Source organism: Gavialis gangeticus, unplaced genomic scaffold, assembly GCF_001723915.1.
Source record: "Gavialis gangeticus isolate Ggan-Ray unplaced genomic scaffold, GavGan_comp1, whole genome shotgun sequence".
NCBI lineage: Eukaryota > Metazoa > Chordata > Crocodylia > Gavialidae > Gavialis > Gavialis gangeticus.
The window spans coordinates 1,856,974-1,875,630 of record NW_017729032.1 but is presented as its reverse complement, the minus strand read 5'-3'; the positions used below and the strand labels follow the sequence as shown (position 1 = coordinate 1,875,630).

Genomic DNA, 18,657 nt, shown 5'->3' with positions numbered 1-18,657 from the left:
CTCTGTGGTCAAACGTGGGCCAACTCAAAGCCAAGACACCAATACAGACCCTCATTTGTTTCTCCATGGAGGTTCAAGTCAATTCAGACACTGCTTGGGTGTGCCCATGAGAAGCCCTGCCTCGTTTTACACCTACTGTGCCCTGACCACATTCTCTTTAACCTCCAACTCTACCTTAAGCACTGAGCTCTCAATCTCCACCCCAGCCTGGAGGCCCAGGATTTCCAACTGGACCTGTGAGCAAACTCTGCCCCACACCCTCACTTCCTGCCATATCATGTCATTAGAACTTAGTAGCCTGGTAGGGAGCAGCCAGAAGGTAACAACACCCAGCAGGAAGGGTCAACCCCTGCCAGGACCCTCCCATTGCAGTCACAAAGAGACTCCTTCAAATGAATACCCCCTGCTCCGTGCTTCACAGAAACATCCCCCAGACCCCTCCCCATCAGAGCCCAGGGGGAAGAAACTGCATCAAACAAGGCCAAAAGACCAATAGGCAAGAACCAAAAGAAGCAGGGACATTTTACCCAGGCAAGAAGAGCCATGGCTCTTGAGGTGTGAAGAGGCATCCTTGCGACGCTGCCAGCTTACCCTCTGCACCTAGAAGGGCCAAAAAGAAAAAGAGCTGTTAAAGCCTAAATGCAGCAACAAGATTCATATCCAGACAGTGCTTGACAGTGGGCACCAATTCTGGCAAAGGAGAAGCTAACACAGGGCTGGCATTAGCCCTGCGCCTTCCCACTGCTGTGAAACCTGCTGAGAACACAGCAGTCCAGTTTACAGGCGGGGAAAGATGCTGGGAGTGGTTACGTGACGTAGAACTGGAAATGATGCCCTGGTCTGCCGGCCTGCAGGCCCCTGCTCCAGCTGCTAATACTAAACACTGCCAGGTATTTATTTCCTATCTTCCACCTGGGCTAGTCAAGAGGAAACAGTTTCATCCAACCCACAGTGTACACACTTCTGGGGGTAGGGGAGAGGACGTTTCAGCCACCCATAACAATTTTACGACAGTTTAGACAGACAGAAAAAGAGTCCCCATCTAATTGGCAACAGCAAAGCAATTATAGTCTGATGACCTAAATTCTCAAGTTAAAATGCAGCTCAGATAGCAATTAAAAAATGCCTGGGCCCTACGATTTCTATGAGAGTTGGGACTCAGCTGAAAGCCACAAATGTTGAATAGTCTATTTATTATTTCAGGTTGTCTCGCTCCTCTCTGTGGGGCAAGCTAGCTATTAATCAGGTCTATTATGGAAGTCCCGAGGGGCTGACATGCACCAGCATGGCACAGAACCAGATGCTGAAAGAGGAGGAGGAAGTCCCTGCCCCAAGCAGCTCCCAGAGAAGCTGAACACACAGGACAGAGGGGAAGCAAGCCCCTGAACCTCTGGAACAGCTGGTTCGAAGGGGAGCGACTGTCAGGCTGTCCTCCAAATGTCACCTTCTGTTGGTCACCTTGCAGACGGGCAAGTCTGGGATCAAGGTGTTTCCATCCCTCTCCCATCCCTGCTGAACAGGGAAGCAAAGGACAAGTGCCCTGCAAGCAGCCTTTGTCTGAGACGTGACACATCTGCTCCAGCACTGTAGCTCAGAGGGTTCTAGCAGGGCCTGGGGCCTATCCACCACAGTTGATTTTGCCCCTCCAGATTTAGGTTCCAGCAACTAGCAGATTTGGATTTGCCAGCCAAGTGGGGAACCTGCCCCCAACATCTCTCCTGGCCTGCTCTGGTCCTGAGGGCTTGAAGATGCTGCCAAGGATTTGGAAAACAAACTCAGTCCAAGCTGCAGGGTTTTTGGTTAAGATACAAGCACAAGAATAAGAGGAGGCCTGCAGCATGCTCGGCGCCACATGCAGACCTGCCCGCTGGATCATCATATCAAAGAAAATGAGGGCTGGAAGGGACCTTGGGAGGTCACATCTAATCCAACCCCCTGCTCAAAGCAGGACCAGCTCCAACTACATCATCCCAGCCAAGGCTTTGTCTAACATGGTCTTAAAAACCACCCACGATAGAGTCCACAACCTCTCTGGGTAACCTGTTCCAGTGCTTCACCACCCTCCTAGTGAGAAAATTCTCCCTGATATCTAACCTAACATCTAACCTAAACTTGCTGCAGCTTGAGCCCATTGCCCCTTGTTTTGTCATCTGCCCCCACTAAGGACAGTCCAGCTCCAGCCTCTTTGCAACCCCCCTGTTCAATCCCCTTCAGCTTTCTCTTCTTCAGACTCAATAAGCCCAGTTCCGTTTCTCCTCACCAGTCATGTCCCACAGCCCCCCAACCATTTTCAATGGATTCTCTCCAATGTGTCCACATCCTTTCTGTAGCAGGGGACCCAAAGCTGGACACATGACTCCAGATATAGGTATTTCCCGCAAGTGATCACTTACAGCCCAAGACTAAAGAGCCTTTGGAGGAACACAACTAGAGCACTTCAAAACCCCAAAGCATTTGCTAGGGTTGGGGCGAGGGCCAGAGCAGGAGCCTGCATCTGCACTGCCTCATGCTCGATTCCAAGACAAGGGGCTTCTCCCCCTGCCATGTTAAAGGGGGAAAAAAACCCTTATCTCGGAATGGAGTAAATACAGTAAGTCTTGTTCCACTAGCCATCCCCCAATCTTTCGCTTATACTCACTTTAGAGCAGGGATGTCAAACACACGGCCCATGGGCCAGGATCCAGCCCATGGGTTGCTGGCCCAACCCCGTGCACCAGTCCCCATCCTACTAACTGCATGCAGGGACCACCATGTGCAGCCCTCACCCTAGACCCCCTGTGCTGTGTGCAGTGCTGGGTTTGGCTTGCATGCTGTGGGCATGCCCACCCCAAGCTGGCCCCACATGTACAGTGAACCCCAGGACTCCAGCCAAGGGGAGGCAGCATGGGGTGTGTGTTGCCCCTGGACTGTACTTGGCATGGCAGGCAGCACAAGGCTGCACATGGCCCCCAGAGCTGGCAGAGCGTGTTCTGCCTGCAGCTTGTGGGCAGGATTCAGCATTGCACACAGCATATGGGCCCAAGCTGAACGTGGCACCCCAAACTGACCCCGTGATGCATGCAGTGCTGGATCCAGCCCATGCACCATGGGCAGCACACACTCTGGGTCAGTAGCACAAACTGGACCCAGCACCAGAGGCTGCACAGGGGGTACAGTCCCATCCGGCCCAGCAACACCCAGCTGGCTCGTGAGGCCACCTGAGTTTGCCACCCATGCTTTAAAGTCTCCTGTTCCAGCCCTTAAACTTAGGCTGAGCCCATCTCCTTGTTTTGGGCGACAGACACAGCCTGCCCATTCTGTAAAGAGAAGACATTTGGGATTTGCTTCATGTAGCAGATCAGTGCATCCTAAAGCGCTAAAAATTCCTATTTGGGGTCCCAAGGGCAATGACAGTGCAATGAGTCACTCTGGAGCACCTTCCAGCACTGAAGCTGGGCTCCTTTCGGACCCTGCACCCCTACACCTCCTAGTTTTAATTCGGAGGGAGGAACACAGTCCCCTGCTGGGTTTGTCCCTCCAGCCTGTGGAGTAAGGGCCTCAAATGCCCGGCTCTGTAACAAACGGACAGGTTTCCTGCACTGGTAGCCACAGCAGCAGCAATGGTCTCCTGCCCCCTACTCAGATGGGAGGGGCACATAGAAGGCACTTCCCCTCATTGCCCACTGGGCTGGACCGCAGAAGGGATGTCTTTGGCCAGCAGTAGCCCCTTCCAGCTCTCCCTACCCCTCTTGGCCTCTGCTGGTTATCTCCCCAGATGTGGTTTTGTTCAATTGCAGCAGGAGAAACCGCTTTCACTTCAGTATGGCAGACTCTCAGCACAGGAGCTGGCAGCGCAGCAGCAGCTGATCCTGCCTTTGTGATTAGTCTATCTGGGCCTGCCCGGGTGTGGAAGCAAAACTGGTGGTTCGCAGTATCTGGAAGCCCCAGGGGCCTGGACTGGAGCTAAGAAAACATAACCGCAAGCAATGTGGAAACGAAGTGGAGCGTGTGGCTCACCCCTGAGGACTCGCCAATTCGGGGTTGGGGAAGAAATGGGTGGGAGCAGTTCCAGGCTTCACAATGGCCCTAACAAGATAGGAGGCAGCCCCAGGGGGATCCCTTTGCCCTGAGTCAATGGAGCAGGTGCTGAACAGCACAGGGCCACGCTCCACCACACTGCACAAGTTAGGAAAGGGAGCAGAGGGAATCCAGGTCAGCAGAATGCAATTACCCATGCCGGAATCTGGCAGGATGCTGGTGTTAACAACCAGCTCCCGCTGAAAGGGTCATGGGACCTCAAGCAACCACAAGCTGTCGGGATCTCAGCTGACTCAACAGTCCCTCCTCCCCAGCTGGGATGGTGACAGAGGAGGCAAAGGACACTGCACAGCAGCATGGAGAGACGCGGACGTTCACGTGCTTTGACTCTCCTTGGCAAAACTCCCTCTGTCCTAAGACCAGCAGTGCTGCGGACCCAGCTTCTCACATGTACCCCAAGCAGCACTGAACCCTCGTGCCAGTGCGGCTGTGGGCCATGTCCTCTGAACGCACAGCTGGGCTGGTAGGAAGCATCCCAAGAACATTTGGGGGCTCACCCAGACCTGGAGACATTTACCAAGGGTCACTGCAAGATGCAAGCCTTCCCTCCAAAACCCAAGGCCGGCCACGCCAGATATATCCATCAAAATGCATTCACCTGCCGCTGCCCAACCTCTTGCAGGCTCAAGTAGAAGCTAAGCCATGAGCATATCCCAGGCTTTCCCTAGCCAAGGCAGAGCCCATCACCAGTAAAAGGTTTCCCAAAACAACACTAGGGGGTTTTGAAGGCTCCCTCTGGTTCTTTCTCCCCTGGAGCTCTCTGGAAGGCTGAGGGCTACCCCTGACCAAGGGGAAACCAGTTCCTACTAGAGACCAAAGGACTCCTGTATGGTCCTCTTCTCTTCTCACATTTCAGAAAGCACAAACTCCTCCCCACTTTGCCCTAGTGATTCCCCGCAAGGAATTAGAGACTACCCTGCATGGCAAGAACGCACCCTGGCCTGACCCCCGCCCCCAAAACAGGCATGGAAAGCCAATCACTTAAGCATCCAGCATGCAGCTGCCTCCATTCCCTCCCCACCTGGGCCCAGCACAAATCAGCTGCTGCAGAAGAGAAACATATTACAGCTTGGTGTTCTGGGTGGCAGGCCAAGCACACAGCCGAAGCTCCAGGAGGACAGACCCGACGGCCTCTTTGCCCCAGTATCACGGCATGACCTGGCCAGGCTGCTGAGGCATCTCCTGGGCAGCGACCCTTGCTTCCTGCGGGGTTGCCACGCTGTTATAGGCTGGCTGGCAAGACAACAGAGCACCTTGCAGGCAGACATGCATAGGTCTTGGACTGCCCTGCAGAGCTTTAGGAGAATGGACTGATTAGCAGGATTGCCCGGTATCTGGGATGTGCAAGTAGCTCTAGGAACATGAGACTGGAAGGGAAATCCAGGGCCATCAAGTCCAGGCCCCTACCATCATAAACCCATTGTCGTAGCACCCTTTCCATACATGACCAGGGTTCAAAAGACCAACTAACCAGAGGACTAAAGCCACTAGTTAAACAGCTAAGAGCACGGGTGGGCAAAATGCGGCCTGGGGGCCAGATGCAGCCCAGCAGGCCATTCTATCCAGCCCACAGGGCCTCTACAAAATTTAGAAAATTAATATTAATCTGCCCTGGGCTGCCTGTCATGCGGCCCTCGATGGCTTGCCGAAACTCAGTAAGCGGCCCTCTGCCCAAAATAATTGCCCGCCCCTGGGTAAGAGGCACACCTCAGCAAATCCAGGACCAGCCTCCCAGGGAACAGGCCAGCCCCTATGGCACACCCAGCTTCTCCTTAGAAGGTGCTGCCCTTGAAGCAGGTACCGGCCTTTGGGCCGGTTGAGGGGAGCTCTCCCTACAGCCTCAGCCTAGCAGGTGTCTGATCGCAATGGTCCATAGGTCCCACCTTTTTCAGCATCATTTTTCTTTAAGAGGTGGGAGACCCTCTATTCTATTCTTGCCTCTGCCAAGTAACCACCTGGGGAGCTGCTGTGAGGAACACCTTTCCCTAAGGAGCACAAAGTCCAGGCCATTCTTGACATTTTGCTGCTGTCTAGATGTTGAGAATGGCAGCAAAACGGATCATTTCAACTCAGCTGCTGCTTGGCAGAGCTGGGAGCAGCAGCACAGATAACGAGGTGGCCTGTCTGCAGTACTGAGAAGGCAACACAGTACTGCCTCACGCTCCACTCCCCTAGGGAAAGCACTCTTAGAAATGCAAAAATCTGGGTTTGCTGCAAAAAGTCCTGGGTTAGCCGCCTGTCACCGGGGAAGATCTTGCACTGGCTACAGGGTGGGTGGCTGCTCGGAGGTCAAGCCCTAGCGATATGACACCGTTTGGCAGGTCAGTCTAGTGAAGGGACCCGAGGAGGGATCCTACCATCTGTTACTGCCTAAATTCCTGCAGCGCAAGGTGGCAGAAGCAGGAGGTAGGACCTGCTGCATGTCCAGGACAGGGGTTGGCAGAAGCAAACACCATTATCTTCTGATGACCAGCGTGGCTCATGCAAGGGGAGAGGCTTTGGACTGCCCTGGACCTCAAGCAGCAGAGACCTCATGGGCTGGGAGAACCCAGTCTCGACTCCACTTGACAGAAGTCCCAGGCTATCCAGGAGCTGTGGAAGTACCCAGGCACAATGACAGGGCTGGGAGCAGGGCACCCAAGCACGTTTTGGGGTTCTGGAGCTCTCCATTTTCTACCAGCAAATTTGAAGGCTACCATTTTTCTAATCGCTTTGCTTTGCCAAGTACCCGACTCTCCCATTCACTTCAGTGGAACATCAAACACCCCTCGCATCAAGGTACTTGACTTTCAGAAGGAAAGGTTGAAAACTGTGACTTAAAACACCCACCATTTCCAATAATTCAAGCATTACTTCTATTATGTGGACCAGAAAATGAGGCAAAAGCAAAACACCCTGGTAATTACAGCTTAGCCCCTCGGCACCTCTGCTTTGTTGTAAGCCCTTTGGGGAATGGACACCTTTACTATATACAGTGACTGGCACAGCAGGGCCCAGCCGGGGGGAGGTTTGTAGGTGTTGCCATGATAAACAGACCCATAAGACAAGTCAGGACTAAGCAGAAAGTCAAGTGTCCAAGCTGGGATGCTAATGCCAGCCTTCCTGGATCCCAGCCTCATGCCCAAACCACTACATCTTGTCAGAGCTGGCAGATGGCACTGCTGAGGCTTGACAAACAGTTCAACACCCACTTACTCCTTCCAGAGCAGGCAATATGCCTTGTGCTAGCCATCAGCAGGCTTTAGGCAGGCACAGTGGATCTGCAAAGGAACTGCTCTCTTCCTCCAGGTAGAAGGAGCAGATCAGGAGCTCAAGAGGGCCAGAGGGAAAGGGAATTTCATTTCTGCTGAAAGGTGTGGAACAAGGTTTCAAGACATAACATGACAAGGACCTGAGTCTTGCCGTGAGGTTCGCTGCTAAGTGTTTTTTAACTACGCATCCTGTGCTGACACAAAGCTCGAAGAACGCATCCCAGCTGAATACAAAGAGGAGCAAGACCCCAAGCTGGTAGGAACACAACAGAACTGATAGATGACAGCGACAGCAGCAGAAGCCCGGGCCACCATGGCTTGCCCCTGACACAGCATTGTCCCCTGCCACTTCTCCCCGCAGTTACAACAGGCAAAATACCGCGTTACGCAAGCAAGCTCCTTTGGACTCAAAACCACAGCCCAGGGAGGAGACGAGCCTGCCCGATTGCTTATGCTCTCTGTCTGCTCATGCCATGGATTTCCCCGCGCCTCTGAGCTGGGGCTGAATTGAGCAAGGAAACGGGGGGGGTATGGGCCTCCTGAAGAAAGCTCAGAGCTAGTCGCCTGAACTGGAGCATTCCCCACTTGGGTCATGAACAGACAATACACAATCCCATATCCCCCGCACCAGCCTCAGCGCCGGGTCCACATCCATCCCAGCCCCCAGCAGCTGGATGAAAGGATCGTCCCAACTGCAGCTACGCAAAAAGACACCGAGACTGCTAGCAAGGAAACAAAATACGCCCTCCCCACGGGAAAGCCCAAACACCCGGATGTTGGCGAATCGAACTTGGCCTGTCGCCCTTGGAGTTTAGTTATTTCTTTGCACCTTGAAGGACACGCAGAAGGTTTCCGACCCTGCAGATTTTGCGGGAAAAGAAAAAAATGCGGCCAAGCCAGCCCGACTTTGGAGCCCAAAGAGGATTTTACGTTCCCGCTCCCCCTCCCCACCCGGGTTTAAACAAACAAGAAAGATAAAGTCTTTGTTCAGGCCTTACCAGACTTCTAAAAGCCACAACCTGGGTAAGGTTTTGAATCCGTCATTAGCATTTAAAACTGGTGAAAGAGACAAAAAAAAAAGAGAGTAACCACACACAAAAGAAAAGTTGTTGGTTTTCTTCTCAGGCTGGCAGGAGATGGTCCCCCCCCTTCCTGGCCGGGAGCCAGAGAGACGTCACAGCAAGGAGTCTGCTTTCTTTAAAGGCACACAGCACAAAAAGCCAGCCTCGGCCTGTGGCAAGCTGCCACCAATTCGGGACTGGAACGTCCTACTAAATGGGCGCATTGTCAGAAAGCCCCATCTGCCCCCACAAAGCCTCTTCCCTCCACGGAGACGCATTCGCTTCGGTGACTGTTTTATACCTTGGCGTTGCAGGCGGGAGAAAGCGAGCCAGCTCGGCACGGGCATGGCGCCACACAAATATTAAAAGGTAGCTGTGTTAGTCACAGGACCCAGCCTATGGAGAGCGACTGCCAACCCCCACCCTGAAGCCTCTGTGATCAGAGATGTAGGGCTAAATACAGAGATGATCCCCTTTGCGCCGCACCGCTGTGCAGAGCTCTCATCAACGAAGGGGCTCAGGGACCCCTGTAAATCGCCACTTCCAGGCTGCAATGGAGCCCCTTACATGCTCCAGTGCAGACCAGATAAACTAGCCTCTGAGATGGCTTGGCCAGGGGCAAGTCTCCTTCAATGCATGGCTTTATACAGCCAGGCCCCATGCACCCTGCTTGGCCCAGCTCATCTCAGAAATCATTTTAGCTGGAACATCTCTTAAGCTACCAACTCTTGACTGTCTGCATGGAGCCAAAGACATGGGGGTTAGAAAGGACCTGGCCGATGCAAGATGGAGACGGAGGATGCTAAAACCCAGTGACGAGGAAAGCATCTGGAAAGTAAAGGAGGATGGAAAAAGCTTTTCAAGCCAAGCCACCTCAGTGGTTAACCTCTTCACTGCCAACAGAAGCGCAGGCCTTTGCAACAATCCTCCCTTTCTAAGGCCGAGTATACCCATTGGAAACAGCTGATGGAAATGCGTGAGCATTCCTGCAGTGCCCAAAAGGAGTCCAGCTGCCTCCCAACGACAGGGGAAATCTAAAGAGAGGGAAGATCCGAGTCCTACTGTTCTCACAGGGGCATCCTAAAACTGTGCCAACAGGATGCACAACCCGGAGAAGCTGGAAAGCTCTCGGGCACCCTTTGTCTGCCGGCAGGACCCAATGCCAAAGCCAGCCAAGAGCACAAATGGAGGCTGCATTAGTCTACACAGGGGCTGCCCACCCAAGTTACTGCAAGCAACAACCTTCAGAGACACAGTTTCCTTTCCCCGTTCATCCTAGCTACTCGTCTTGTGCTGGCTGAGGATGTGGAGAGCTGCCAACAGAAGGCTGTGTTCAGAGATGGATGCCTGGATGGACTACAGGATTAAATTCTAGTCATGGCTCTGAAGATGCTCACGGCTGAGGCTGACCAAGCTGCAGCCTCTATCAGATCAGCCTACAAGAACAAGGACACTTCCACCTATTTCACAGGAGCCTGGAGGTTTAATGAGTTCATCAAGATCCTCAGAGAGCAGCTTGTACACAGTGTTTTCTGCCTTGTTCTGCACAACATGTTCTTGCTGAAGCTCTCAAAAGGTTTTTTCCATACCAACCAACTGAGCTTTAAAAATACCCCGGAAGCAAAAACACTCGTTTATGGATGGAGAAGCGAAGGTACAATTTGGTATCTTAAGCATGCTATACAGATTTGGACAAGGCTGGCTTTGCTGTATTTATCCACATGAGAAAGAAAGAAGATAAGTGATCACTACTGCTATTTATTAGTATTCATAGGTGAATGCTGTAGGCATTGCTGTGCAATAATTGTAGAGCCCTTGCGTGACAAGTGAGTTAGACAGCTCTTCCATACCGCATTATGAGGCCTTCCTGTGTGAATGTACCCATCTCATGTTTTAGACTGATAATACATAATTCAGTAGCCATGCAGAAAGGCAACATAACAGTTCCCCATATAACATCTAGATATGAACTAGAAAAACAGAAGCCTGCTATTCACTTCAAGGGTCCTGTGCATCTCTCCTCCAATACTCTGTGAGCTTTGCTTTTCCAGGCTGGGGTCTAGAGATCAAAAGACCACAAAGCATTTAGGAATCTTTTTGGAGGCAGCAGAAGGGGAGACAGGTGAACTGTAGGCCACTGCCTGTACAAGCTTTATGAAGAAAGTTCAAGGGACTCTGTCCATCCAGACAGAGCAAGGTAAGCCTTAGGGAAGAGCCACCTCTGTGCTAGCTATTGTTCAAGATACACTTGTGCTTGTGCTCTCAAATTACTGTTTTAAGGAATCTGCTTACTAATTACCATCGACAGTACCTTTGGGAGGGAACAGAAGTGAAGGGTCTAAGCCCAAGAGAGACCTATTAATGTGATTACAGGTGACTCAGACCAGGTGCCAGTTGGCACCCACAGTGTAAGAGAAATAAGTGTTTCTATTCCAAGAAAGCCATCATGGCATGAGGCCTAAACCTCAAGGGCACACTGAAATGCCAAGATGTAAGAAATACAAGTAACGCAGGAACAGCAACAATCCCCAAGAGAACTCAGTATAGGCAACTAAGGAGCATGGATAAGTGACTTGACCAAGGGCATGCAAGTCCTCAGCCGCTGAGGCTGGAATGGAACCTATGTCTCCTAAGTCACCATCCAGTACCTTAAGCACAAGAGCACCTGTAAGCACACAAACAATATTCAAAGGAGCTCACTGCCATCAGAAAGACTCACATGCATGTTCAAGTCTAAGGCCCCAAACCTACCAGCTGGCAAGATGCACTAACTCAAATTTTTCATGTGCCTCTTTAAGAAGGGGCCAGATCCAGTCTGATCCAAAACTTGGACGTTATCAAAGCCAGTTCTATACGCATCAGCTACACTTTCCCCACTTGTTTTATTTACCCAGATGCAGTGTACACTAGCAACACCAAGGCAGTGAATGTGGTGTTGAAAGTGGAATCCAATAAGAAGAATGAGTATGCTCACACCATGTACATTTTCCAAGACAACATCAAGGCAAAAAGCAAATCTTCAGACTACCAAAAGAGAAAATCAGATCTCTGACTCTTAACAGCAACACAATCCAGTGGTATTTTTAACAGCAGGTAAGGCTCCCTCAATCTCTTAATACTGGTTTCCATCTCTGACCATGTCCCTTTAAATCTGTTTGCCAAATCTGATTGGAAGTTTCCTTACATCCAGCAAAAAGAGTGCTACTAAACATACCCATATCTACAGCTTGGATCTCAGGAGAATCCCACAAGCAGCAAGAGTGCACAATAGAGCAACAAAATAATTATTCCCTTCTTGGTGTATCTGGAGCACTTTTATGCTTTGAAAACAGATACCTTACAACTGGCCTAGGACAGAATTTAAAATACAAGTGAAAGACTTTAGAAATTACAGAATACCACACTGACATTTCATAATGCACAGCACCTCACCCAGCCCAGATTAAGGAGAAAAATCGCCCCGCAACCACGGCTCAATTACTTATGGAAAAAAGCAGAGGGCCCAAGTTTAGCACTACGTGTCAAATCGGCCCCATTAATTTAGCCACACTTAAACTGGCTCAGCCTCCTTCAAAAGAGCTGATCTGTACTGAATCAGGACAGACTTGCTGCACTTTTCAGTTGAGTTTCACTACGGCTCTAAAAAACTGTGGCCTGCAACCCACCCACTTGGAAGCACCAAGAGATGGCAAATCAAGAAGCACCATTGTTGGTCAAGTCTTTCACCTCTTCTCCACAGGACAGGGAGACAACTGAGAGCTTCAAATGTTCTGACAAAGTAGTGGCATCTCAGCCTCCTTCTCCAGCTTTTCCTTTGCAGGTGAGGTGTGAAATGAGGCAAGGCATTATGAGCATTATCTACAGTCAAGAAATTCTTGCACAGTGCTCTACAAAGCTGTTCTGCCTCTTCTTTCTATTTAGCAGGGCCAATGGCAACACAGCAGATTTCCTCCAAGACAGAATATGCCCATACAGCAAAAGGAAGGTGCGACTGTGGCATGTGCTAACATAATCTAGCTAGTATGAGTAACAACAGCAGTGGAAGCACAATGTTGTGAACTTTGGCATATGCTACCAACAAGGGTACCAACCCTTCTGGCATCCTCAGGCCATGCTCTACTTGCTAGCACATGCTAACTTCCATGTTCTCACTCCTTTTGTTACTTGTGCTAGCTAAAAATCAAGCTAACTCCAGCACACCAACATACTTCAACCACACCTTCATTTTGCTGGGCAGACATACCTTAAGGGAGTTGTCTTCCCAGTGTCTCATCACCAAGAGGCCTGGCATTATACTCTCCAGCATTCAGCCCTGTCTGCAAAAAGTTAATCCAGAGAAGAGAAGTAAGGCTACCAAGCATAAAGGAAAAAAAAAAAATGCAACCAGTTCATCAGAGGACAAAGATTTTTATCCTGGGATCCTAGAGATTCACAAACCCACTGCCCTACCCTAAGTACCTGTGAAGTACCAAGATAATGCTCCTTCCCTTCCCTCTCCCCACACTGGGACTTCTGTTGTGAACAGGTCTGAACAGTTCTCGCTGACAGCGGTGGCAGGTGACAGAACAAGCAGCAATGAGCTCAAGTTGCAGTCAGGAAAGTTGAGGTTGGATATTTGGGAAACCTCTCTCACTAGGAGGGTGGTAAAGCACTGGAACAGATTACCCAGAAAGGTGGTGGACTCTCCATCCTTGGAGGTTTTGAAGCCCTGGCTAGCCAATGCCTTGGCTGGGATGATGTAGTTGGGGCTGGTCCTGCTTTGACCAGGGGGTTGGACTAGATGTGACCTCCTAAGATCCCTTCCCACCCTCATTTTATTTAACACTGTTCTGAGTGAGATATTTTGATGGTGTCTGCACTGCCTTTAGACTGAGCTCTGAGGAGCTATCAGTGCTCTAACAAACACACTGGAGACAGAGCACTTATTGGCCCATGCCCAATGCTTTGGCTTTGGCCAAGGTACAGTGGAGAGCATGGGGCAGGGTTTTCTTCACCCTGGCCAGCAGGTTACCTTTTTGGACTAGTGTGTGCTGGACACATTTCCACGCACCCCACTTTGCTCCAAATCCCCTTAGACCTCCCATGGACAACATGAGGGCCTCTCAGCACAACCACAGCAGTAAAGGCAGGCTCACCCCTTGCCACTACAAATGTAAGGCATATTTGAATATAAGAAGTGACAGTCTCCTCACTTTTGCTCTCCCAGGTTACAGGCTGCCTAGGGTGCAAAAGCATAGAACCACGGGGCTCCTACTGTGCCACAGCACAGACCCACAGGGCAGAAAGGGCCTCAAGAAGGTCATGAAGTCCTTCCTCCACCTCCAGGCCCAACTGCAAATAAACTATGATGACGACTGAACCCTGGAGCATTTGCAGCAGAGGAGCACGAATCACTTCAATGAAGGAGTTTCAAAGAACACTAATATAAAAGCAGATCAGCTTCCTACTTCCAGGATACTTACCTTAAAGAGAAAGGCCAAAGGCAGTCCAGTCTCCTTAGCTGGGACCAAACAAAAAAACGACACAATACAGAAAAGTTACAAAATGGGGGGCGGGGGGTAAAGTCTGACTGGTTAAGTCCACAACCAACTAGAAGCAGCTCTCAAATCACCCTGCTATGTTTTGTGGCTTTACTATGACCTTTTTCATTCTTAAAGAACTCTCTCCCTCCACCTGTCCTATGCTGCGTAAGACTGGGGCTAGGAAGGGAACCCAGCTGATTATTTTGGGAAACAGCAGAACTGATAGATACAGTGACACCAGTGGCTAAAAAAAAACCTGTACTTCCATAAAAATAATAAAAGAGCCCAACAGAACTCAAGGCTGTGTCAGGCTGGATGCTGTAACCACTAGGAGCAAGGGAGCCTCTGCTCCACAGAGCTTACACAGTCTAAACAAGACATGGAGAGGAGGTGTATTCTCTTCTGGGGTTTTGCATTATCACCCAGCACTGCAGCAGTGAAGTATCTGCCAAGCAGTGACAAATAAGATGAAGAACTGAAGCTCAGAGAGATTCTGTGACAAATCCAAGACCGCAGAAGTGGGAGTTTGGAGCTTACCTGAACAGGTACTCTGAAGACAAGCAAAAGACAGGGCAGACTGGAAACTGGTTCAGACAGGCATAAACTTTCATAGGTGAAACAGGCCGTTGCCTAAGGAAGCTTATGCCTCTTTGAACCAATCAGTCTCTAAGGTGCCACCCTGCCCTGCCTTTTGCCCGAAGAGGTGCAAAACCCCTCCTAGGCCAAGGACTGTGTCTACTGGTTAGCAGCAAGCCTGGAAGAGTAGTGGGTGCGCTCCAAACTCAATCACAATTAGTACATGACTCTCCTCTCCCACCAACCAAGTCAAAGGGCTAGTATCTGTACCGGTATACTATGCCTGAGCTCTGCTAAGTTGTCACATCTCAAGCTAGCTGCTGGCTCATTGTTATTTGATAAATGTGAAGTTCTTGGACACTGAGGAGGAAATAAAAGCATGATTAGATACCAACTGAAGCAGTCAGAGTCTAGCTGGTGGCCTGGGGTTTGCACTTGACACTCATGCGGTAATTCACAGAGCTGAAGCACTGAAACATTAAATCATGTCTCTCGTCTGCAGCAACAAGGGATCTCTGGAGCTATTGAGTCCAGCTCCCTGCTTACACAGGCTAACGCATCATAATCCTCCTCATAACTTTATCGAGCTTCAGCTAGAAGTCATTTTTTCACTCTCTCCAGGCTAACTTACAACAGGCCTGATGTTTCCTGGAAGATGCCCAAGTAAAACAAGGATCTTGCACAAACCTGCTCAGTAATACAGCCCACATGGGAGGAGAAATAGAAGATTTTGGATAATCTCAGCCAAATGCCTGCAGTGTACACTGCAACTGGCACTTAAATAGTGAGTGGGAAAAGGGGAGATTTTATCATCTAACTGAAAAAGGTTAGGGCCACTCTTGTAGGAACAAGTAAGGACAAATGTGCACCAAGAATACCTCTTGGTTAAATGCATTGACTGCTCTGAATACCTATGGCTTCCTTCCTCATAACAGAAAGAAAAGTCTGGAGAATCTACCGCCCTCAGATACTTCATAAAATCATAAAAGAGTGAGAGTTAGAAGGGACCTCAGGAGGTCACATCTAGTCCAACTCCCTGCTCAACACAGAACTGGCCCCGACTACACCATCTCAGCCAAGACTTAGTCTAGCTGGATCTCAAAAGCCTCGAAGGATGGAGAGTTTAGAACCTCATGAGATTTCTTTTGGTTCAATCCTCCAATTTGTCGAGGTCTCTCTCAATCCTAGCCCTACCCTCCAGTGCATCTACTGCTCCCCACAGCTTGGAGTCACCTGCAAACTTGCTGAGAGCGCACTCATCCCATCTTCCAGGTCATTGATGAAGACTTTGAACAAAACTGGCCTCAGGACTGACCCTTGATACCAGCTGCCAACTAGACACTGAGCCACTGAATCCAGCCAGCCTTCTATCCACCTTACAGTCCATTCATCCAGCCCGTGCTTCCTTAGCTTGCCTGCGAGAATGCTGCGGCAGACCATATCAAATGCTTTGCTAAAAATGAACATACACCACATCCACCCATCTCCCTGCACCAACCAAGCCAGTCATCTCATCATAAAGGCAATCACGTTAGTCAGGCACGACTTGCCTGTCGTGAATCCATGCTGACTGTTCCTAAACACCTTCTTCTCTGAGCGCTTAAAAATTGATTCCTTGAGGATCCGCTTCATGATCTTTCCAGGGACTGAGGTGAGGCCGACTGGTCTGTAGTTCCCTGGACCCTCCTTCTTCCCTTTCTTAAATATGGACACTATGTTTGCCCTTTTCCAATTGTTCAGGTCCTTTTCTGTTTGCCATGAGTTTTCAAAGATGACAGCTACTGGCTCTGCAATCACATCAGACAACTTCCTCAGCACCCTTGGGTGCACTGCATCCAGCCCCATGGACTTGTACACGTCCAGCGTTTCTAAATAGTCCCTAACCTGCTCTTTCACCATAGTCGGCTGCTCACTTCCTCCCCAAACTGTGCTGCCAGGTGCAGTAGTCTAGCAGCTGACCTTGTCTGTGAGGTAGAAAAATTATTGAGTACTTTGGCCTTTTCCACATCATCACTGGGCACATCTACATGTTCAATTAATGTGATACAAACTCCGGCACATATCACACCAAAGTTTATTGCTCCCAGGCATTGTGTTTACATGTGCACCTGGGACCTCAGCACGTTGAGCTGGGTCAGAGCAGCCCTGGCTTGCAGGGGACCGGGGAGGTCAGCGTGCCAGCCCAGGGCTGCTACAACCCAGCTCAACATGATGCAGAGGGGATGGCTGAGACACGAAGATGCTCCGGTGTGGGGCTAGCCAGCAGGCAGCCCCCGTGCTGAAGCACCCTCATGTCCCAGCCAGCCCAGTTCCAGTCTACACATGTGTTGAGGCAGAATACTGGACTCTGCTGCAGGATAATGCTCGTATATGCAAGTACTATGTTGCGGCAGAGTAAATTAGTTTAGTGTCACACACGCAGACACTTAAGTTTTACTGTGGAGCTTATTAGTCAGCACTGCAGTAAATGTCTCGTGTAGACGCACTCACTAGGTTGCCTCCCCCATTCAGTAAGAGACTCACACTTCCCCTGATCATCTTGTTCCTCACATCCCTGTAGAAACCTTTCTTCTGACACTTCACATCCTTTGCTAGCTGCAACTCCAGCTGCAACTGGCATTCCTGATTTCACCCATTTGCCCGAGCAATATTCTTGTACTCCTCCCTAGTCGTTTGTCCAAGTTTCCACTTCTGGAAAGCTTCCTTTTTATGTATTTATGCAGACACAGAGCAAAAATGCCCTTTGCAAACTCCAGGTCCTTAGTAGAATTACTTTACCATGGCTGACCGTGAAAGCTTGGCCAGACCTACGCATGCAATTTAAATGACCGAAGTACAATAACAGTGCACCTTGCACAAGAATGCAAGATCATGACTGGGACCATGTGAAATGAAACAATCCCAACTGATCTCATCTCCTGCTCTAATTGCAAATGTACCCAATGTCTTATTATGCAAAACCATTCATAAATAACTGCATCTCCCCCTGTGACTGTATCCTCCTGGTTGACACATCCTCCCTTGATTAAAACATATTTCTCAAAACAGGAAGAAATGTCTGTTTGGGGTTTTGTAAATGTCTCCGCAAACCATTACCGGGTTCAGAAAATTTGGGGCTCTGCCCCACTGTTCAAACAATTACCCCAAACAGCAGCAATGCCCCGAGGTGTTGCATTCAGTCAATCAAGACCCACCCCATTAGATCCAACTGTAACCTCCAGACAGATCAAAAACTTGCAAAAAACCGCTGCACAACGGGATGACCCAAAACAGGATCTGATCAGCTAGCAACTGTAATATGATGGTCCCTCCCTACCTGCTTTGTTCCGACTTCAATTGACCAACTACCAAGGAGGAATACTTTGAAGCTATACAATTCAAGAGTTGAAGAAAGAAACAGAGTTGCTAGCAAAATGGGCTTCAGAAGAGGGAGAGAAAAATCACTGCAGCACTGCAACCTGCACCCAGCTGATCGCTCTCATCCACACCAGTGGCACTCCAAAGACTGAAGCCGCTTCCTTGACTGTATTGGCGAGAGACACCATAGCAGCTAACAGATACTGGATTTTTGTGACAGCTCATTTACTGAATATTGGGAAGGAGTTGTTTCCCCACCCCTCCTGTCATTTAGTTTTATAGCTTGCTTGTGGTATAGTTATTAAAGCCTTTCTGTCATTAATCAAACAAGGGGTCGTGTCAACCCTTCAGCGCACTAGGTTTGAATCCCACTTTTTGCAACCACCACCAAAAACCAGTAGTTAAAAAAGTGGGAGTGAAAGTATAAAATAAAACAGAAGGGGAAAAAAGAAGAAGGAGAAAGCAGCGCTTGACCGAGACGCCAACCTCGTGCAGCAAAGGTTTGAATTAAACTCGATTGTGACCCAGGAAATCCTCACAACCAGGACTCGAACTCACAGGCTTCTGCTGGAGCTACCAGAAGATGAAGATCCCGGAGTGGAAGAGGACACCCTTCAACGTGGAGGCACCCGCTCGCAGAGCGAGACAGGCACGAACGCCCTCTGGAGAGATTAAAACCACGCGAGGAAAGGAGATGTCCGAGACCTACGAGGTCTGCGACGCGATCGAGGGCTTGGCCGACAGACGAAGCTGCTCCCGAACCACCTCCGTGCGGGCACGCAGCGATCCACGCCCCGTTCCCGCCTGTCCCGA

At 50.0% G+C, this 18,657-nt stretch overlaps 2 protein-coding genes across 7 annotated transcripts in view; one reads left to right on the top strand and one right to left on the bottom strand.

The window, feature by feature from the left end:
- NUMA1 (nuclear mitotic apparatus protein 1) overlaps nucleotides 1-18,657 on the bottom strand; it is a 58,947-nt gene that overhangs the window by 34,904 nt on the left and 5,386 nt on the right. For 2 of the 6 annotated variants that reach the window (XM_019524305.1, XM_019524311.1), the window contains exons 1-2: nucleotides 8,327-8,497; nucleotides 528-600 (exon numbers count right to left, since the gene is read on the bottom strand). In XM_019524305.1, coding sequence (XP_019379850.1) covers nucleotides 528-569 — 42 coding nt within the window. In that variant the 5' untranslated portion in view covers nucleotides 570-600; nucleotides 8,327-8,497. Of the gene's footprint in view, nucleotides 1-527; nucleotides 601-8,326; nucleotides 8,499-12,632; nucleotides 12,718-13,581; nucleotides 14,506-18,657 lie in introns of those variants that run through there. The other 4 variants (XM_019524306.1, XM_019524307.1, XM_019524309.1 and 1 more) reach the window with 4 other exon arrangements.
- LOC109302198 (leucine-rich repeat-containing protein 51-like) overlaps nucleotides 18,428-18,657 on the top strand; it is an 8,980-nt gene continuing 8,750 nt past the window's right edge. The window contains exon 1 of the mRNA XM_019523763.1: nucleotides 18,428-18,635. Within this exon, the coding sequence (XP_019379308.1) occupies nucleotides 18,428-18,635 (208 nt within the window). The remainder of the gene's footprint in view (nucleotides 18,636-18,657) is intronic.